Source organism: Thunnus thynnus, chromosome 12 (genome assembly GCF_963924715.1).
Source record: "Thunnus thynnus chromosome 12, fThuThy2.1, whole genome shotgun sequence".
Classification (NCBI taxonomy): domain Eukaryota; kingdom Metazoa; phylum Chordata; class Actinopteri; order Scombriformes; family Scombridae; genus Thunnus; species Thunnus thynnus.
In genome coordinates, this window is record NC_089528.1 from 7296933 (window position 1) to 7320453 (window position 23521).

General features: G+C 39.2%; 1 protein-coding gene and 1 pseudogene across 3 annotated transcripts in view; one reads left to right on the forward strand and one right to left on the reverse strand.

The window, feature by feature from the left end:
* Window positions 1-23521, forward strand: part of slc6a9 (solute carrier family 6 member 9) — a 114288-nt gene that overhangs the window by 74186 nt on the left and 16581 nt on the right. For all 3 annotated transcript variants that reach the window (XM_067605021.1, XM_067605022.1, XM_067605020.1), the window contains 6 exons: window positions 12011-12167; window positions 15947-16078; window positions 16510-16780; window positions 22052-22184; window positions 22426-22560; window positions 22694-22797. In XM_067605021.1, the coding sequence (XP_067461122.1) occupies window positions 12011-12167; window positions 15947-16078; window positions 16510-16780; window positions 22052-22184; window positions 22426-22560; window positions 22694-22797 (932 nt within the window). The remainder of the gene's footprint in view (window positions 1-12010; window positions 12168-15946; window positions 16079-16509; window positions 16781-22051; window positions 22185-22425; window positions 22561-22693; window positions 22798-23521) is intronic.
* Window positions 19456-21155, reverse strand: LOC137193476 (piggyBac transposable element-derived protein 4-like; annotated as a pseudogene).

Below are 23521 nucleotides of genomic sequence, written 5' to 3' on the forward strand. Positions count from 1 at the left end.
CTAATTCATTTATGACAGTAGATGTCTTTGAGTGTAGCTGCTCGAAACAGCTATTATCACTTTTTGCATTTACAAACTAATTTTAAGCATATTGGGATTTTGCATAAAAGCATGTTTTTGTCTCAGAACATAGCCAGTGGTTGCTTCTGTCTTACAATGATCATTGCACACAGTGTTGTGTGTTCAACATGGTATTCCCAGAGACCAACTGTGTTAGAGGTGTTAAATGATAACCATGTAATTACAGAACTGTGAAAATCATGTGTGGAAATATCTACAGTATATAACTATTCCACTCACACCTCAGTACAAAATCCTATTTATTACATTTTTACAGTTTTTTCTTGCTAAACCTTTCAAACAAAAAGCAGAAATCATTTTTCTGTCCCATAACATTCATTTCTTACACTTTCAGACACACATCACACAACAATCGGATGTAAAATGCACATGTAATGCTATCATTTCCTGCCTAAAAAAGCAACTCAAAAGTTCATTGATGCAGACAGAGAGACAGCTTCCCCTGTGAGAGAGGGAGAAAGCACTGAGCTGTCAGTAAAATGCCATCGCTCTATAGGAGGTGTTGCTAAATAAAATTCTTTCAGACTGGAAACGGCACGCACAGTCAGCAGTTGCATGATATTAATAAATCACATTTTGTAGGAGAGATTATCAGGCCTTTGCAGAAGTCTGCACTCTACTGAGTGCTTTCTTGTAATTGTATGATGACTTGTGATGTACCTTTTTTTATAGCTCAGGAGATGACCCAATGGAGTGTGAGGTATATGCAGTGAACATAGGGAACTTTGAAAATAGGAGAAGTACTAATACAAAGTGAATTGGCAAATATCTTCACTCGCCTTTTTTATACTGTCCAAACCACTTTTCTAAGTCCAAAAGTAAACAAAAAGAAAGGAGAAAAGACTATCCCAGAGTAGCCTGTGTGTGTTGCCGTAAACTGAAAGTAGGTGTGTAGTTCTTGCAACACTCCAGTGGACAGTGTCTCTTACCGACATGGCTGTCAGCTGTCAGGAGATGTCGTTTTGAAAGGTTTGTGCTGCTGTCTGTCAAAATGTGTGTGTCTATGTGTGTGCATGCATTCATGAAATCCTTTGTATGTCCTACAGTGGTGTGTTTGTGTGTATGTGTGTGTCTGAAGTGGACTGTGAGAGAGCAACATCTTTAAGAGGAAACACAGGAGAGGCAAAGTGTAGCTGGGTTAAACTTAAATTACTGTTGCTGTGAGAGCAAAACCGATAACGTGTATATTTCATGTATCTGGTAATATATTTGATATTTTTACAAAATGAGGTTATGACACATGACTCTGATACTGATCTTGATACATTTTCACTGTGCTGTTACTGTCTGTTGTGTACAGTCAAGATGTTTGATGCGTAGCCAGCGATGACACATCACCATAGTAGTGACTTAAAGGCAGAATCAGCAATTCTGGAGAAAGACTGTTGATATTTGAACTAAACTCCCAAACAAATACATCCCGTATGCTCCTTCAGAGCATGAAGGGACGTGTATTGCCAAGGCAATGACCAAAAGAGAAATATGGCGGAATCCAGATCGATGAGTCAGCTGTAGAGTTACTGGTGTTCCTCTGACACATTATCATGAAAAAAATTTGTCTCATTTGAGCACAACATGTCATCCACACTCTCAGCCTCTCTGCGGCCTCCCCACATCTCACTCAACCTGTGTCAGCGTCTCTGTCCACAGAGGCAGCCGTCTGTCAGCTGCAGCTCCTGGGGAGCTGAGAGGACAGCGGTCGGACAAACTGCCTTCACCAGGCTGACTGACAGCAGAAATCAAGTGAAACAAAATAGCTTGCATGTCGGGTCCACGGGAAGAAATCAACAGTGTTTGTCTTTATTGATTCATTGATACGGTTAATAAGTTCAAAACACATATACAACAGTATATTTGCGTGATTTAAACAGATTAGGCTAAAAAAACACGGGGGGTCTCTGTGAGACTGTCTCGCATTCAGTGTAGATTGATATATTTAATAAAATGGAAACGTATCTGTTCCGTGAGAAAACGCTTCCTATGTCAACCGGCCACAGCTTCTCTCTCCCAACATTCAACGAGTGATGGAGATGGGTGACTGTCATATCCTGCTCCGATGACTTCCCCCTGTCCTGTGCACTAGGCTTGCTGCGGTAGTCAGTGTTACTGGTGTTTCATGGTGTTTCACGGTGTTTCATAGTGTTTCATGGTGTATTACGGTGTTCGGGCATATACCGATTACATTACTTGCCCAACGCCTCCATTGTTTTGCTTTTTTAAATAAAATTAAAACCTATTTAGTTCATTTTCACATATCAGTGCCCACGTCCATCAAAAAAAAAAAAAAAAATCAAAATTTGTAAATTTTTGTAAATTTCTAAGTGTATTATGAATACTAGGTCGGACACTACATTTATAAACTAAAGTGTTTACTCCGTCCACACGCAGAGTGAGACGTCTGTCCTCCCTTCTGCTCTCTGCTATAAACACATATGTAAATGTTGGTGAGCAGCTGCTCTCATGTGTCCCTCGGTGTCTCTCTCCGGATGGCAGGCGGGTTGCTCCAGTTCTGGTTCTAAGCGGTGGTTGTTCTCTGGCGTCCTCTGAACGTCTGTGTGCACAGCAAGCTGGCTGTACACAGAAGAGAACCTGCTGTTGATCCTGAGCAGCAGCAGCCTGAAGCCCGCGGTCACAAACTCTAAGATTTAAAGATCTAATGTTAAAGATCAAAGTAAGTGCTCTACAGCTATTGAGCATCATCAACAAATATCATGTCTCATGAAATGTCCGGCGTAACCAGTAACACCAGTGTTGTCACGATTTCATTAACCGGTGGGAAAATTTCTTCACCGTGGCACCCCTACTGAGCATGAGCACTAACCCAGCCTGCTGATTGGTTGGAATAGTGTTGTGTGGCTCAGTCTGAGCCACTTTGTTTCCCATTTACAGAGCCAGGGCTGTGTATGAACACCAGATTTTTTTTTTTTTTTTTAGTGCACACACATAACTGACAGCTGGCGGACCATGAAGAGATATTCACTGAATTTGACAAAATATGTATTGAACAATCTTTCTCCAGAATCACTGACTCTACCTTTAAAGTAGATTTTTACCTTCATCTTTTTCAGAGATAAAAACTTGCTTATTTATCTTCAGCAATGCCCTATTCCTCATTTACACATATTCGCACATTTATGACAGGTACAACAACATTTTTGTGCTTGTTGTCGGTGAGCAGTTAGAGACGCACAGTTCAAGGGAAACTCAAAACTAGTTTTTGAAGGTTCTGCATTCAATGTTCCCGCCTACAAGCGGTGAATCGTTTATTCCCTTCACATTACACCTGTAGGCCTTTGTAGAGTGACACGTTTTTGGATAAATCGCACTGATCCCACCTTATGTCACTTCCAGTCTGAGCTTTCGCAACGCAGATCAGCATTTCTCTTTGCATTCACATTTGAGGCACTGAGCTGGCATTAGCCTTTGCACAGTCAGCTTAGCAGAAAGGAGAGTCAGGGACTCTGTATGTTGTCAACAGCTGTTTGACAGGCTATGGAGCCATAGGAGATGGGACTAACCTGTGAGAATATGATTACTGAATTGTGAATCACTAGACCAGCGTACTGCTGCCAGCAAGAATATTTTGTAGTGTTTGTGGTGAATGTGGGAGTACACCCAAAAGAAAACAATGACACCCCATGTTGATCAGAATAAAAATCAGCACCAAAGTTTGATGAAGACAATATTTCAGTCAGCTAATCACATGACCTGTCATACTGTCATTTCAGTCAAATGGCATGCAATGCAAAACAGTCAAATGGCAAAATGTTGAATGCCTGTCAAACAGCTACAGGCACAAATTGCTCCTTTAAATGTCAACGTTCCTCATAAACCTTTTTATTAGACATTGAATGACAGTGTCACAGATGTATTCTGTACCTAATCAATCCATTGCATCACAGACCAGAATTATATTGAAGAAACCATTGTTTATAGAGCCAGATGAAAAACAGGTTAGGTGCATCTTTTTGTGTGTGTCTATGAAGGTTTCTGTAAAATAGTTTATATCTTTGGAAACCTCCTACATTGAATATTTATACATATACCGCAAAGCATATTTTAAGTGACACTAACGTCATATTCAGTCAACATGAAAGCAGTAGCATTTGCAACGAGCAGTTAACATTTGAAATATGCCAGTTTAAGTGTTGTTGTTTCTAAAAGGTGACTAACAACACCTCAGCTGTGTCGATCTCATGCTTGTTGCCTTTTGGGTGGCAATTTTTCAGTTGCTATTTTTACGGCTTTAACATTCTTAACTCAGTCCACAAAGGGTTTACCGGCTCAGTTCTTTTTCCAAGTAGGGAAACAGCAATTTGCAAATGGGATCATTTTCTCCTGCTCATATTGACGTGTTTTACTAATCAAATCAAAACCCAGGCTTGCAACCCATGCATGAGCGTGCAAGAGCCCTGTAGGAATCACAAATCTAACTATATCAACATAAGTAGCCACAAATTGCTGTGAAATGTTACCGCAGATCACAAAGTCCTGTGAACTCACAAATCTGCCACCAAAGTCAATGTGTCTTGCTCTAAATTTGTCTAATAGGCTTCTCCTTGTGTTAATTTTTATATTCCTGAAGCAGCAGCAGCAAAGATAGAAACAGACAGACATGAGTTTCAGTGAAGTCAACACTGTGACTCAAAAGAGACCTTGGGAAGAAGGGAAAGTTGCAAAACTAAAAGGAAGGAAAGACAGGGGAGGCCATGTGTGGTCTTATGTAAAGCACAGATGGTCATAGAGAAGCATGTGACAGAGAGATGGAGGGATGGAGGGATATGGAGAGAGGAGTGTCTGTCTGACTGACCAGGGGGCTCCCGGGAGCCAACACCACAGGCTACAACACCTGGGTGGAGAGAGGCAGACATCGGACATGGGGTCAGTCAAGGGAGAGAGAGATGTCATGAAAAACACAGTTCAACTTTTGAACTGAAAGTTAAGCTAATAAATCGTGTTTATAAGGCTCTGATTTCTACTACATCTGAGCCTGCAGACAGCCAGTACTATGTTGACCTTCATTGGAGTCAAAGGTTCAAAGGTTTTATTTTAAACATATAGAGTTATATAGTGATGTATTGTTTTGCGGTGAAATGACGTTCTGGTATCTCCAAGACTGTGTAATATTAGATAATATAAGAAGAGAGGATTATAAAGAAATGTAAAAAGGAAAGATTTAAAGACACATTAAAATATATATTTTTAAATTGTACAAATAAGCATTAAAATATAGATAGAAATAACTGAAAAGAGTTTTAAGATTTTTATTTAAATTTACATAATCAGAAAAAAGTACTTAATTTTTAGTACTCATCTGCTAATTGGCAAATATTAGCATGCTAAACTAAGATGGTAAACTTAAATGATGTTGATCCACTGATCTACTAAATACAGATCTGGTGGACTGGATTTTTGCATCCTCAACGGTTGTTTTTCTCTAACAACATTTAGAATGGGAAAATAAATGCAAAGTAAACTCCTTTTATAATGTCATCATAATAATTTTATTGACATCATATCAACAAAATCCTTTGTATAGTGATTTTTATTGTATATTGTATTGCACGGTTTCAGTGTTCACTTTGAATCCATCTTCAGTTTTGCACAGCAGTATTTCATGGTGACTGCCTTTATGTGCAATTACACAGGCAGTCATCATTTCAGAGTATAAACTTCCTTATCAGAGCATTTTAATGGTGACCGATTTCCTCTCCTGTCTAATTAAATCAAATCAAACTATCAGAAGCTATAATTCAATCTTAATAATGATTACTTCTGTTCAGCCATGCATACATGTATTTTCTTATACAAGATACATTCAGGGTTTTTAAAGGATTTCCACATCCTGGACCAGTTGAATTAAGTGCATAGCTCCAACACTGTGAAAGAGCATGCTCTGAGCATGTCCATGGTTTCTTTTGAATTCAGTGACTTTGCCGCTAAATATAAACTCCATATAATTCACACTGTGTGCTTGTCTTGAACATGTCAGGTGGAGTTTTAGAAAGCATACCCCAAAGACTCATGGCTCATTGCTATTCCCAGTTTCTCGTCTCTTGCTCTGTCTGTCAGGTTGTAGACCTAAGCCAACCTGTCAACCTGTGTGTTTATGCATGTGTGTGTGTGTATCTTCTGAAGGCACACACCTGGTTGCTGATAAGGAAGTCAGATGGTCAAGATGTACAGCTGAGCACTGGATGCAACAAGAACACACACAGCTGCACATTGCTCTGTGTCTCTGGCGGTCCTTTTCCTTCCAAAGTCAACTCCAGACGGAGAAGTCGTAATGTGCGACCCGCTGTGATGGCGGCCTCACCGCTGGGGTTTTCTACTCGCACACTGCTGTGACCGTGGTTTCACTCTGAGCATCTCCTCACCAACAACACTCGTGTTTGCTGATCTTCCTGTTTGTCCCACCTGCAGCCTTCAGTCCTGCACAAAGAAAGGTCAAGGATGCTGAAGAAATGCTCTTTGTTTTGCCCTCCTGACATGCAAGCACAGCCAGACTCAAAGACAAACTACAGAGCTTTGGGGAAAATATAGCGGCTGTTTGTTTTATGTGGTTGTTGCTGTTTTGCTGTCCAATTCTTTTGTCTCTCATTAGTCACGCTTGGCGCTGCCTCAAAGTTGAACTACAGCACCGTGGGGGCAAAATGTGGAGGTTGTTTTTAGTTGTTGTTGTTGCTGTAGACATTTTTCGCTGATGAACATGATGTCTCACTCTGTATCAGAAGCAGTGCCCATCTGTGAGAGATGGCGTCTCTTTGTGTGTTTGTGTATGCGTTTTTGTCTGTGCAACATACTAAAGCTGCAAAGATTAGTTGATTTAAGTTGCCAACTATGAAATGAGTTTCTATTTTTGTAATTGACTCATTGTTTGGAGTCATTTTTTAAAGGAAAAAAAAAGTCAAAATTCTCTGATTTGTATCTTATAATATAATAATAATATCTTCTGTGACAGTAAACTGAATATCTTTGGGTTTATGGAGTGTCAGTCAAGACAAACAAGACATTTGAGGATGTCACCTTGGAAACAGTGATCAACATTTTTCACAAATTTCTGACATTGTATAGACCGAAGGACTACTTGATTAATCAAAAAAATAATCGACAGATTAATCGTCAATGAAAATAATCGTCTGTTGCAGCCCTACAACGTACTAATCTGAAACATCAGTCTGTTGGTGACTGTGACATACCACTAAGGAAACTTAAATATTGAAGTTATCAGATCGAAACATTCACACACTGTTGTGCCACAATCTAATTAAGAGAAACTCATTCACAAGTGATGAGTGCTGGTTAAAAAGGGAGAATGTCAAAGCCGAGGCAAAGAAATTCTGCTAAATAAACAGAACTCTGTTTAAACAATCAGCCTGAAAGGAACAGTCGACCCCGTGAGAATATGGAAGGCAGGTCGGCAATTACTGAAATAAATGACCTGGGTTAAGAGTTGTGGAACTGAAAGAACGAATGAATGCAGCAGAATCATGGATTGCAGAAAATAAAGATCACCAAACACCGCAGCAGCAGAAACAATTGGAAGCAAAATGTGAAGATCTTGAGAGCCGAGCCTGCAAGAAGAATCTGAGGATCTATGCTGTGCCTGAACCCTGCGAGGGAAATAATATGATTGAATTTTTGGAGAGACTGATATATGTGAAATTAGACAGAAGAGATGAACTGAACATAGAAAGGTCACATCGGGCATTTGGGCTGAAGATGGAACAGATGAAGATTTTCTGACCTGTGTGTTTAAGCTACACGCAAAGTACAAGGAAATGAGAAAACAGCTACATGACAAAAAAATCAAGAATTGTATTGTTTTTCCCGCAAGATTGAAATATTCAGCAAGGATAGGAATAATAAAATGTTCAACAACTTTCAAGCAGCAGCAGACGGCCTACTGGAGTTTGTATTCAACATAGAGATTCCACTGGAGGAACCAGACTAGGAGTCAACACTCCAGTCAGCGGGTTAGTGGACACCTCGCTCTACAAGAAGAAGATCGCCAGACAGTGAATTTCTCTCTACATCGACATGGAAGACCAAAGGAATGATAAGGTACATTTTTACCCCAAGAAACAAAATAGATCCTTATATACTGTTGGGGATTTGACTGTGGACAGTTTTAGAACTTTAACTCCTGTGTGAAAGTCAAACCTTTAAAAGATTAATTCCAACTGTAGAAGTTTTTTAGAGATGAATGAATATTTGAATAGATTTGAAAATATAGACTTGCTTAACCCATGTAAACATAAAATAACTGTAGATTTTCTTGATGCACTGTATAATAAGGGCTAATATCCTGTGATGTGGGGCAATACATATACAACTAATAGAAAACAATATGAATTATAAATAAGGTGGACTTAATGGAGCATACAACAGACTTTGTCAAGTCAAGGGTGATGAAACTGAAAGATTTGGAATTCAAAACTCAGTTATGTTTGACCAAAAAATGATTTGTTTCTTGGAAATTTTCAGAGCTTGTTTGTGTTTGGATCAGCTGATGTGGATCACAGAAGGAAATTATTATATATATTATTATTTATTTTTTATGTAATACATTGAAGCAGATGTGTAATTCAGTGTGTGGAGTCAAGCTGTGGTATTCTCTGGGGAATCATTTCAAATGTTGGTCGACTATTATTCACTTTAAGAAAATGTATAGAGACCAAGTACTTGAATAATATGAACTAAATGTGTAATATTTGTTAGCTTTGGTCATCTTTGGTCATATATGAGTGTTTTGATGTGTGCACATGTCTTACATGATTGTTAAAAGTACTGGCCAGACTCTAGACTATCTATGTTGTTATTTTGAGATGGGTGGCAGGTAGATTTGTTTCTTGTCCCTGCTCTTTCTTGATCATGAAATGTACTGTATATTATGTTATAAATCGTAGCTTATATTTTGTGTAAAAATCTTGTTTCTGAACTGAAGTGATTGAAAAAAGAATAAAAAAAAGATAAGACTTGGTGTCCTGTGTCGGTTTCATACAATTAGAACAAATATAAAGGTCACTTAATTGCTCTTATATAAACTCTACTGGAACAACTTGTTCTCAGACAACGCTGTTAACAAACCCCGCTGCGGGCAGATGAACTGTGATACTCAAACTTTGAGGCATAGCTGACAAAGCAAGCCTTCTGTACTCATGGTGAAGTTGTCCACAGGCATGTGTTACCTAATGAATGTTATCTGAGAATTATATGGTTTTAAATAATTTTTTTACAGCATAATTAACAGTTTTCTGCAACAAAGACAAGTGTTTTTATGACCAGTGTTCACATTTTGGCAGATGCAAAGCCTTTCGTATTGCAAATGTGAGGACATTCATTCAGTGAGCCTCTGCAAAGCAGGCTCTGCTACACACAGATAACATAGGCAGCATGAATGAATGAAGTTTTTATTATTGTGTCATGCATACAACTATACCCAGCCACATAAATTTACATAAGTCAGAAGCAGAGTGCTGCATATACATTTTCAAACAATACTATAAAAATATCCAAAAATAGAAAACCAACTTTAACAATCAAGTCTTCAGACCTTCATTGTCTATAACAAAATTCTTAAACCACTGGCAAACACATATAATACTGGAAAAATTTGAGTAAACACCAGTTAAATCGTCCATCTTCCCTTCTTGTCCAAGTTTTAGGAACAGAGTTAGCAACTTAAACACATTGGAAATTAAACAACCATTTTTAGTCATCTGTACACCAGAATATTTCAGGGTTTTGTAGAGACATTTCATGGAAAATTTACTCTCTTAAACCTTCATAGTTTGCACAGTACAATGTTTGTTCACATCTCACACAATCTGTTTTCCTCCTGAACATTTTTGAATCTGCCAATCTCAATGGCCAGAGGAATAATACCAGCTCTGAACTGCAACTAAAGGTTGTTGGTTTCTAGATAATTGGGATATAACATGTGATTCAGTACTAAACTTTTGTTTGATATGCTTAGAGCAGATATACAGCATATCCACCCACTCAGAAATTGAGTAGAGCTCTTTCATGTGAGGAAATCTATGAACCTTCAGAAAACATTGTATAGCTTGATTCTGTATGGAGCCTGCAATTTGAATTTTTTTTTTAATATCCCTGCAGCACAGTTTAGTATATGGGAGACTCATGCGTTGTAAAGTTGGGTATATGTAGAATAACCAGGTTCATTACATTATATCAGTTTGTTTATGACTGATCTTAGAGCAACAAATCAATTTGTCCATCTTATGCTCTACAAGTACCCGTTTTTACACTTGAAAAAAAGAGTACAAATGATCAAAATTAGCAGTATTTATTTTCTGCTGGAGCACGAGTGTCTTCATGTGTGCCCACAAGCACACAGACAGACACAGCTGAGGTTACGGAGGAGGTCAGGAGAGAGGGACCATCTGATGCCAGCAGATGGAGTGATGGAGGGAGGGAGGAGAGGAGAGGAGAGGAGAAGCTCGAAATCAGGACGACAAGACCAAATGCTTATCGGCTGTTCTTAAGGCACTGATTTCACTTTACATCCTGTCTGCTTGAGTGTGCCCACCTCATGTTAGACTTTGGGGTAGAAGAGATAGTACTTAAGAGTATATTTAACTCTGAGCAGGCCTGAACATTTGGTGCCCTAGTAAAAGTACTACACATTTATTTATTACAAACAAGAAAACGATCTAATAAGAAATCAACACAAATAAACAACTACGCTAACAAACTAATAATAAATAACATACAATAAAATAATAACTATTTGTTAGATGTAGCTAAATTTGCATTTTGGTGTATTTGGACTAAGGGTGAGAACATTTACACTTTTTTTGTAAACGATTACATGTCCATTTTTATATAATTTCTTTAGATTGTAGGACCATATCTGTGACGCTTATCAATGGTTATTATTTTTCTTTATCCATTCCTTTTGTGCACAAGTTGTCTATTTAAAAAAACGGGTATCGTGTACAGCCTTTTTCTGAACAATTATAAATTCGCCAGCGAGTACACATGTACTCGTGTATATGTTCCCAATCCTAATTTGGACAGCCTGCCCTGAGACTTTTTTCATTTATACCCAGAATAAATACACACACACGCACCTTCCGACAGGTACTGTGAGGTAACAGTAACGTAGCGTTACCAGCTGAGCTGAGCTAACACTAATCTTATAACACACACACTGGCTATAGCTCGCTACTCTACACCAAAACTAGTCTAACATCGTTTACTCAAATTTTAATTTCATGACTCAACAAACGCAAATGACTGTATAGCTGAACTTGTGCTTTGTATGATTTGCTCCAAATAGCCTAATGACAGTTTCGATTGAATGGCAATAATGTTTATGTTGTTAACTAACATCACAGGATGAATTGGAATAGCTTAGGTGATCCTTTTCCTCTGGAGTCTAGCACTTATTTTTCTTAATTTCCAATACTTGATTTATGACAAATATCTACAGAACTAATGACATTCCCATCAAAATCAGCTCTACTTTGTATTGAGTATTAATGAGCAAATGTTGGTATGCTAACATACCAAACTAAGATAATAATCATTAGCCCATACCAGCTACACATGAGCATATGAGCATTGTGACCAAGAGCATGTTAGCATACTTACTTTACATTTAGTTCAAAGCACTGCTCTATGCAGTATGTGACTGATCCCCGTTAGGAATCAGGTTTCAAGTTAATACTGTGGTCATGAAATATTAGCAACATACTTTGTATGGTACAAATTTAAACTGCAGCAGGAAACCTTGCAGCACCCATTCCTGATTTATGTTTGTAAAAGAAATGTGATGTAACCTGCCTATAGTGCAACTCTGTTTAACTCTGTTGGACCTGCTGCTACAGCACTATCACAGAAACACATTCACTTGTCCATCACCTGAAGTCACCTCTGTCTCTCTGTGTCTTTGTTGTAGAATGGAGCAGTTCCAGGCGAGCCAGTGAAGAAGGATGAAAACTCCCGGAGAGGGAACTGGGGCAACCAGATTGAGTTTGTCCTCACCAGTGTGGGCTATGCTGTGGGTCTGGGCAATGTCTGGAGGTTTCCCTACCTCTGCTACAGAAATGGAGGAGGTAGACATTTTAATGTAGAGCAGAGCTCATTTTTCTTGATTCATTAGTGGTTGGCATATTTGTGCTGGCCAGTTACACACCACATAAATGGAGTACAGTGCAGCTTAAGTACTTTACTTTTTTACATTAAAAAAAAAAGCATACAGCACATAAAGGGAAGATGGATTGAAAGGAGGTCAAGTGTAAACATTGTACAGAGCAGAACTAATTAGTTGATAGTTGAATCCTGAAAGAATTACACACTGTCTACTCAGGTTGTGCAGCAAAAGCACGTTAGCACAATCACTGTACTTACATGTTTAGAATCAAATAGAATTGGAAATCTGCAGCCTGCTTGTAAGTAAGGAATTTAAAGCTCCAATTAGCAATATATTTGACATGACCACTGTGTCAAATATAATGTTTTGGTTCACTGGTGCATATGGTTAACTCCCAGTAGCTTACACAAAACCCAGTATGTAAAAACAAGCCCACTGTATGCTGCTTAGTGACATGCCAAAGAGCTGCAGAACAACACTAATGAAGAGAGATGAACAGATTTTCCTCAGGAGTTGGTGGTCCAAGGGGATGTCTGTGTTTGCAAACATGTTAGCCCCTAAACATGTTAACAGAAGGTGAACAGCACAACAGCAGCAGCTGCAAACCCCACAGCTCCATACACAATGGATGTAGTTGCACACTTAAGGGTGCACCCTTCACTTCTTACAAACATCATTGTGAGTCGATCATCACACGTCTGTTTGATTTACCCTTCAGTTTGAATAAATGCAGCTGTCTACATCAGCCATGTAGTGGCTCGTGCTTAAAGGACGGGTTCACAATTTTTCAAGCTTGTCTTATAACAGTCAGGTGCCCAAGTGAACATTGAAATAGGTTTTTCTTGCTGTAATCAGAAGTTCCCTTTATAATGCACTTACAGTGTAAATGATGAGGGCCGAAATCCACAAGCCAGCTTCTGTTAAAAAAAGTATTTATATAAATAGTCTAAAATATAAGCTTTAGATAAACTTTGAAATGCATTTTTGCACAAAATGACTGTGTGGACACACCGTGGATTTTTATCCTCCATCACTTACATTGAAAGCACATTTGAAGGGGATCTTTTAATAGCCAGTATGAACAGGAGGAATGACTACAGCAAGAAAAACTTCCTTCAATGTTAATGTGGACACCTGACTGTTGTTTTAACACTTGTGAACCTGCGTGTGTAACTGCAGCTCAAAGCATTTTTTTAGGCGTTGACTTTTGCATAACCACCTTATTGTTTATTGGGCTGTGAGTTCTGTCAAAATGCGTCTGTGTAGTGCATAGAGTGCATAGAACAGATCCAGCTGCTGCTGCTGATGTGCTGCTTCCGCTGTGCAGCCGCTGTATTCAAGATATAAGAACATGATGAGAATAAAATATATTTATATATATTTTGTCTGTTTTGGAGTCATCTGCCCCCTTGTTAAATGCATCCTAAATCTCAGGATTAAATAGACTATAACATGCTCTAAATACCTTTGTATAGTATCTTGCTTAGATAATATACTAGAAAAGCACAAAGTACAGTGAAAACTGTCAGTTTGGTCAAGGTCCCCTAACTCAGTGACTCAGACCTTTTTCTTGGCATCACTCACCACTTCAGTTCATATGTTTACGCTGCAAATATTTTGATTAGTGTTATGCATGTAGAAGACCTGCATTCCCATACAAGGGCTCAGTATATATAGGCCATGCATTAGCTCATACACAGCTGCCAATAGTTCAGAGCGGACAGGAGAGCTGAGCCATACCAGCTACTCACACTCAGTGATAAGGTTTAGGTACTGTACAGTATCAGCTGGTTGCAGCGACCTAGTTCTCAGACAATCGTACAAACACACACACACACACCTACGGATGTTCCCTTGTAGATGGCTGTCTGGTTTCTGGTCCAGTCTGAACCACTAGAGAGCTGTTGCAACACTGAACAGCCTCAGCTGCACACTTGGTGACCTCTATGCTCAGTCATGGGAGGTTACTATGACAGATGAGGTTTATGTTTTTTTCTTTTTTTGGGTGGGGGGCATTACAAAATCCTTTACGTTTACATATATATATGTAAACTTAAAGGATTTTGAAAGGGGTAAAAAAAAAAAAATCTCCAACAGTTAACTTTTTTTTTTTTTGTCTTTTTGAGCTCCTCATCATGTGTGACAATGGTCATTCTTAGCTGCTTGACAGATGAACTACTTCACTGTCCATTTCTACATTAAAGACGTTTTCACGAGCAGAAAGAAACATTACATGAGCTTTCAGAAGCTCCTGCAGGTTAAACTGAGCTAACAAAGCACTTTTAGGTCTGTCTAACTCTAACAGACACACTATAGACAGACTTAAAAACACTTACTAGCCCTGCAACATTAAGGCAACAAACAACCCATAATGCAACACTAATACTCTGATGTTGTGAATATGAAATTGTCTAATTCTCGGATTTTATTTTTTATTTTATTACTTTATTTGACAGGGACAGTGCATATAAATAACATTTCTGAAAATATGCCAGAGTTAGCCCGAAAGGCTAATTTTCATCTGTTGTCCTTGGGCAGACAAAAAGTTAGAAGCACAAATATCACGAATAAAAGCGTTGAAAATACAATCAACAATAAAAGTGGTGAAAATATGCCAATACAAACAAGCCTGCACTGCATAGAGACAAGAAAGACAGCTTAAGACACACAAAATCAACAATAGCATGACAACAATCAACAAATAGGATGACAGCCAGTCAACAAATAGCACAACAACACAATGTCAGGACTGGTAAAGTGGTCCAATGCGGTATTTATTTTGATCATGTGACAATCTAATTTATTATCTTCACCAGGCGTAAGCCTGGAAGCAGATCCTGCATTTGGTCGTGTGTGTGCATGTACATGTCCGTCCATGTGTGTGGTATCTGTCCACAGCTAATCTCACATACTACTGGACACATCAGCCTAATATTCTTTGTGCACATTTATGATTGTATGCCCAAGGACCTGACATCCACAGAAAAGTTTGATTTCATCTTTAATAGGAGCATCTGCAGATTAATTCCATACCTGATATGTTATGATCCCCTAAAGTTTGGCACGATACAAGAATAATCCCCATTTTTATTAACTTCGCTGCCATCTTAATAGTAAGGGAGCCGGGTGGGACAATTGAGTGAGATTCAACTCTTCTTTGTTTGGGAGGAGAGAGAGAGGTAGGGAGGGGTTTTATTTTGTGTGGTGTGTTACAACAAAATGTTCTAAATAAATAGCAATGTTTAAATTGAGAAATTTGGATTTATCCTGTTTATTGTTTCCTTATTAAGTTTATACAGTTAGGTGAACCCAGCACGCTCGATAACAATACCATTACACTATGAGACTATACATGCAACCAGACACACCTGGTGGAGATCTGCACTCTTCTAGTTTAGTAATGGACCTTACTGCCAAGATGATTTGCTTTATTTCCACACAAATATATGTCACATTTTCATAATTATATGTAAAATATACATATGTAGTAGATACAACATATTCTTTAGTTCTGTGTTATACCTGTACAGTACTTATTGTCTCCATCACTCAACAGTGCAGGATGGAATTGACATTTTGCCTGTTACACTTAGCTAGCAAATTATTTTCCTGTCTGCCTCCAAAAGTAATAAATACTTAAGTTAAACAAATTAGGGCACACACAAAACATTCTTTTTCTTTCCTTCAGATGCTTTTGACAGACAGTGACTGAGCACCTGTCCTATTGTTTCTCCCCCCCAGGTGCCTTCATGCTACCATACTTTATCATGCTGGTGTTCTGCGGCATTCCTCTCTTCTTCCTTGAGCTGTCCTTTGGTCAGTTCGCCAGCCAGGGGTGTCTGGGAGTCTGGAAGATCAGTCCTATGTTTAAAGGTTAGTGTGTGTTTCAATTACATTGTCAACATAAATATCTGTTGACATTTTCTCTGATTTTTTGTCACTACTGATCTAAAGTTACAAAAGTATCTCAAGACTGAAAGATCACAAACTTTCGTCCAGTTCTAACAGGTCACTTATGTAACTAAAATGATAAACTGAGACTTGACAAAGAAGAAGGCAGATGGAGTTGCTATGTAAGCATAATAAGTTTAAGTGTAAGATTAGAAGTGAGTTTATTATAAAGGATTCACATTCAGCGGCTTGTTACTGAGAGAGTGTTACTGGCTTCAAAAATAACAGTAGCTTAGAACTTTTATAGTAGGATGCAGATTCTAAGAAGTACAAGTCTACAATTTGCTTCATATTTAAGTTCTAATGTTCCTCCTCTGTATTTTCACCATCCTATCCCCCCCTCCTCCCCACAGGTGTAGGCTATGGCATGATGGTGGTGTCCACCTACATTGGGATTTATTACAACGTGGTCATTTGCATTGCCTTCTACTACTTTTTCATGTCCATGACAAACTTGCTGCCATGGACATACTGCAACAACCCCTGGAACACGCCGGACTGCAGCGGGGTGGTGGGCAACCCGCTCAACACCAGCCTGGCGAACGCTACAAGTACCCTGGTAGCAGGAGTCTCTGAGGTAGTCAACCGCACCAAGAGGACCAGCCCCAGTGAGGAGTACTGGAAGTAAGTCATGGAAGTACATCATCTTACTGTATCGGGAGTAACATATAACGAGTCCATCTGTATTTCAGTTCAGTTTAATATTTTGCACATTCATTTGAAATTTGAATAATAATTGCCAAGTGCAGCATGGTAGGTCTTAGGGGAATGGACTGTGTGGGTGTCTTCATGCGCACCTGCTATTTTGGTTCATGTATGTGCAGCAGCGCACCATGCTAAAGAGCTGAGTGAAGATGAATATAGATCAGCGGGTGTGGTGATTAATAAATACTCTCTCAGCCAGTCACATCACTGCTCTCATAGCTCTGAGACAGTTGTGCCAAACACAGTTAAACATGATAACAACAGCTCAGTAAACGGAAAGCTTCTCTTCAGGAAATGTCTGGGTAGTTCAGAACATCAGACATGAACACACATCACCACAAATCTCTGGAAAAGAGGCTGATGAGCCCTGCTAACCCTAACTCCTTCATAAAAAGCAGAATATCGGGTTATAACCGACCAGTCTCGTGTGTTGAGATGTGTGTGGTTATTCTGTAGCAGCCTGGTGTCATCAGATGATTTAATGAAGGTAAACACAGTGAACGGCTGTGCATAACGACACTGCGCTCTGGTTCAGCACTTCTCAGAGACTGCAGATTCATCAACATATCAGTCCTGCTGCCTTCAGAGTTTGAAACACAGGCGTCTGATAAACTAGCCTGCTACTGTATCAGTAGCCTATGTGACACTCACAGAAACAAAGGGATTTTATGAGGATGACGTATGACTGCTCTGTTGTACTATGGTCATACGTCATGTTCTGTTTTAGCAACAGTTTAAATTTTTGAACTTTGAGCGCAAAATTAACTGATTCGTCAAAAAAAATTTGGCTAATCAACATTGTCAGGAAACGACTCAAAAAAATATGAAATATCTTAAAAATGCCAAAATACGTTTTATAAGTTATGCACATAACCTCTTTGGACTCAGTTTTGTAGGCCTATCGTACTTGACACAGAGGTCAAAATTGATTTGCACCAGTAAGATGAGCTTGCCTCAAACAGGCCTCATGTTTGCAGAAAGTATTCAAATATTTGGACTAGATTTGACTGGAAGTGCAGCAGCTTTTGGACAGTTTGGGACAACGCCATCAGCAGTGACATGCAGGAGGTTTCCCATATAACCGATGTTCTATTTGGACCAACTCCAAGGGCTCTGTTTTAATTGTGTAACCACAAAGATCAATGCTAGGTGAAGTGCATAAGGTCAATGAAGGTGCATCCAAGTCCACCTGCTATAAGCAAAATATATTAAATCAGTGGGAAGAGGTGATTAATTATCATCTTAGTCGCATTACATCTGGATGAGATGGGATGAGAACAAGAGTGACAGGAGAGTGAACCTTTAATTGTCAAGATTTTCCATTGTGAACTGTCTCAAGTTGTTCACACCTAAATCAGAAGAGCATAGAGCTACTCTATAACCAACCAATGTCATGTGGTAAAGCACATAAGTTGCTCTGGTCATTTTACAGCAGCTGGATGTTGGTTGCACATGATTTAATCAAGGTACCCACAGTAGATCAGAGTGTATGATGGCTCTGCATTTTGCCACAGTTTTCAAATTAAATGCCACAGATAAAACACACATCTATCCTGTTGCTTTTAGCTGACTGAGGGAATTTAATTAACTGTAGATAAAAGCCTTTCATACAGTGTAGAAGCAGTTGATACAGGTCAGAATTACCCGTTAATCTTCAGCTCAGCACAGACAGCTTTGCCTGTTATATTTAAATTAAACTTGCATTGTCAATCTTGTCAGTCTAAACGTGACTACTGGTTAGGCAGTCTTCCCACTACTGGGGTTTGTGTGCTATGCTGGGCATTAAAACACCAAAGGGATGGGCAAAATATATTTCAAAGTTAGGGCAAAACTATAAATAACAGCATAATATATCAAACTACAGATGATGTTCACAAAACAAGATATGCATAATGTGCACTCCAACAATGTGAGCTGTTGTTTTATCACTTCACTATCAAGCACAAGAAAATCTCCAAATGAATGATGAGGTGAATAGATAAAGCATGTGGTAGGTATAATGTGCATGTATAATACAGAACACATACTGTGTAGTCTTAACATTCTGTATACTCACCTTGTCCTAAGGGTCAGAAGTGACCCGCCTTCACTAAACCCTTAAAATAAAGCAGCTTAATTGAATTTTAAACCCTAAATCTATTTTGCATAAAGAAACAACCTGTCATTCATCACAAACTTTGTGAATATCTGGGTTTTCCCTCTTCACAGTGCAAAAAGACTACATTTAATCAGTAGACGCCACTTGTTTTTATTACAACACATCTGCCATCATTGTTTTCTTTACTAAAGTAGAGGTTTTTTATCATTATTATTCTTATTATTCTTATTATTATTATTAGCAGGAGATAGCACGTGTATAGCCTAAGAATGTAGCAGAAATGTGCAGAAAGTAGTTTTGAATGCATTTTATTGAAGGGAAACAATAACAGTCAGTCAGAACTTTTTAATAAGGAATTCAACTGCAAAATACTAGTCTTATCCCATTTTTGAACCATTGCCCCCACCCACAACGTGTATATACAACAATAATAAGTAAGAATAAAATAAGATAATAGATACAAAACAAACATGTGAAGAACATTAATCAATCAACTCTAATTAGCACATGTCAGAGAGAATGCATGTATGTGCGCATGGACTTTGCAGACGTATTTTTCACATGTTCAGCATGTAGTATTCATTTTGCAGTCCTTCTTTGGGGGGCAGAATTGGCATCTCCTCCTCTTGCCTGCCCCAGCTGCAGCCTCAGGTGGATCAAGACAAGATTCAGCTGAACAGCTTTCACAAGTGCTGCAGAGGCTGCAGTGTGGGGGAGGCGCTCCCTTCTTTGAATGTGTTGGGTTACAAGTGCCTTTCCCAGCTGCTCCAGGAACACCCTCCTCTTTTTCCGCTTATCAGGCATCCAGATAGTGTTGATCTTGTTCCATATCACAAAGGCATTGTATGAGGACACATCAATGATGTTATAGAAGATGACCAGGGGCCAGCGGGCAGTCATCCTCCTGCAGCTATAAGTTCCAATCACCTTGTCCAGGTTGTATACACCTCCTTTGTTGTGGTTGTAGTCCAGGATGGTGGCTGGCTTCCTGTCCTCACGATCACTGATCTCTGTTTTGTGCAGTATGCTCAGGAAGACCAGATTGTTGTTCCTCTTTGGGAGGTCAGAAACTAGAGTGATGGTGGGGGTGAAGGCAAACTTTGATGAGAGCCTTCTCCCCTTGTTGTGAGGAGTGCAGGCTTGTTCTTTTTTACCGTGCCAACCATGGTGATCTTCCTCTTCAGGCGCTGCAGGCTGAGTTCATAAAAGGTGAAGAAATTGTCACACGTGACATTGTGCTGCCTCAGTCCATCTGTCACATCAAGCACAACCCATATCTTGATGCCATACTTTGCTGGCTTGCTGGGCAAATACTGCCGGAGAGGACAGTGACCTTTTGACAAAAGAGATTACTATCAGTAATTAGTGTCAGTGTCACAGAAAATAATCACATAAATCAATGATATTACAGCAATACATAATAAAATTGGCAGTGAAAATCTCTTACATTACAGATATGAAAATAAAAATGTACCTCTGAATGGAACCAGTTGCTCATCCACTGTTACTTCAGGCCTGGGGTTGTAGAGGTATAGCAGACACTCAACTTCTCCCAGACCCCTTTTATGGCCGCCAGTTTTTCTCTTACATGTCTTAAAGGAATGATTCACGATTATCAAATCGTAGCATTCTTGAGAAAGTGTGAAAGACTTTCAGTGGCATTGTGGCACGGAAAATCGCATCCCAGAGACTTGATGTAGCCTCGCCTCGGGACCTATACACACCCGCTAAGATTAACAGCCCTATGTAGGCACACAGGTCAATCTCATCCATCCTTTTTCCAGTTGTCTCCACATTTACAGACACCCTCCAAATTTTTCATCTCTAGGATGATTTTTTCAGTGGCTGGTGTGATGAACATGTAGAATGTTGAGGCGATGTCCTGGACAACTGCATATGTTATGGGCCCTGGGGTCATCCTTATGACATTTCATGCTGCTATCCTGCCCTGGTTGTCATATGGTGACAAGGTTGTCTTGCTGTTCTTTGACAAAATGTCTCTCTTTCACCTTGGGAGATTTCTTTTTCATCTGAAGATGATGCATACCTCCTCCTCTTCTAAATCATTGTTCTCTTGTTCCTCCCAGACATCTGAAAAAATCCATTCTACAACCTGTTGGGCACTGAAACGTGCTTCAGCAAAGAGGGAACTGGGGTTACTTTCATCTGCAGCACCTTTATAGTGTCTGACTGCATTCCCCATTAGTAAACAATGCTTTCAAGAAATGTTTATTTAGTTTGAAATTATGTTTATTTTGTCTGTGAACTTGAGTTATGTGTGGTGTCATGGAGGGGAGATGCTGCATTTGCACTAGAAACTTTTAGTTTTATCTTTGTTCAATCAGCACACATAAAATCTCACATGTGCACATGTGTGTACATGTGTGTTTTTATGGATTTTGTGGTATGTAAATGATTTTATAGCTGCAAGGTCAAAATTGACCCTAAGTCATTCTTTGTACCCCGGTGGTGTACAGCTTTCATGGAAATACGATCATAGGCCGATGTTTCACTTTTTCTAATGTTGGGGTCACTCGTCATCAAATTTCAAGTTGAAAAAAGATCATGTAGGGGGTTTTCTCTGCTGTTTAACATAGTGGCAGGTCATTTTTTGACACATTGGCTGCATGCATATAAATATTGTATATAATAGTACAACTATTTCCTATTTTCCCATCTTTCCAGAACTGACTGAGACTCCCAGTCAGAAATGGAACAATACAACTAGCAAAAAGTCAACACCATGTGCAAGAAAATAGAAATACCTGTACCATGAAATACTACACTATCATGTGAATGCATTTTGGTGTTTCCTGTTAGTAAGATATCACACATATTGCCTTAAGTAAAGATAAATATGAAAGTCAGGCACTTTGCCAGTATTGATATGTTTCTGTCTGCTGAAGAAAGAATTGTTGTGTGAAGTTTTGTGTGTGAAGTGTGAAGCTAGACTGATATTGCTGTTTCGCTTTTTGCTTTGAAAATTTGAAATGTCTTCCTCTTGAAAGAGAAAAAAAATGACTCCAGACAGACTTGCAGATATGAAATATGTAAAACATGTCTCTGTGTCTTTATCTTTTTTTCTCTCTCAGACACTATGTGTTGAACATCTCTGATGACATTGGGAACTTTGGAGAATTACGTCTCCCTATCCTGGGCTGTCTGGCTGTGTCCTGGTTTGTCGTCTTTCTCTGCCTCATCAGGGGCGTTAAATCCTCTGGAAAGGTCAGTCACACGCACTCATGCATATTCTCATACATAGACACATAGGCTTGACCACTAAACAGACATAATGTTCATACTGTACCTGCAGTGTGTCTCCTTATTTCATACACACATATACACAGGCATTATTCACTGTCTTATCACTTTGGTATCTTTTCCTATAGAGAATGACCAGATCCAGTGGATTTCACTGCATTGTGTAATTAAATGTGTGTGTGTGATTATGCATGTGAATTTCCAGGTGGTATACTTCACAGCCACTTTCCCGTATCTCGTTTTGACCATCCTGTTTATCCGTGGCATCACCTTGGATGGAGCCATCAATGGTATCAAGTATTACCTGACTCCACAGTGGCAGAAGGTCCTCGATGCAAAGGTATTCACTGTGACAGCTATAAATATGGACACAAAGAGAACAACCAAGATGCCACAGTAGTGATGGAAATACTTAGAACTTGAGTTTTCCCCTCCTCTACTACTTCTGACTGTATGTGGGTGTGTTTTTGTAGGTGTGGGGAGATGCTGCATCACAGATTTTCTACTCCCTGGGCTGTGCTTGGGGTGGTCTCATTACTATGGCCTCCTATAACAAATTCCACAACAACTGTTTCAGGTTGGTACTCCAGACAAAGACACACACACAGGAGTAGATTTTGGTATTGATGACCAATGTCAAGGTGTTGCTGAATTGTCCCTACCAGTATTTTTACTGATCTCAAATGATTTTGTCATTTTAAATCCACATAATGTAAGATCTGTGCAGCATTGCCAGGTTTATGTTTTTTCTGTGAAAAGATTTCATGACGTCATTTTATCAAACAGCTTTATTACTGTAGCGGCTGTGGCTCAGGAGGTAGAGCGAGTCCTTGGGCAAGATACTGAACTCCAAATTGTGTGTGTGTGTGTGAATGGGCAAGCATAGAAACATTGTGGGGTGCTTTGGATAGGAAGCGCTGTATCTCTCCTGATGAGCAGGTTGGCACCTTGCATGGCAGCCTCTGCCATCAATGTATGAATGTGTGTATGAATGGGTGTATGTTGTGTATGTATTGTAGAGCGCTTTGAGTGGTTGATAAGAGTAGATAGGTTCTATATGAATGCGGTCCATTTACCATTCACTGTAGGCAAAAATGCCTCCCAAAATTGGAATGAAGGTCAGGTGCTTTTTAAGATAGATAGATTTTTAAAGAAAAACCAAAGTGTCAGTAACCAGTGAATATTTTATTAAAAACTTGATTTGAAGCCAAAATCAACAAACTGTAAGAACAGAGCCACAGAATCTCAGATGAAGTTTGTCTTACAGCAAATAGTTGGTTTAAACAGAAGCACATTACCGA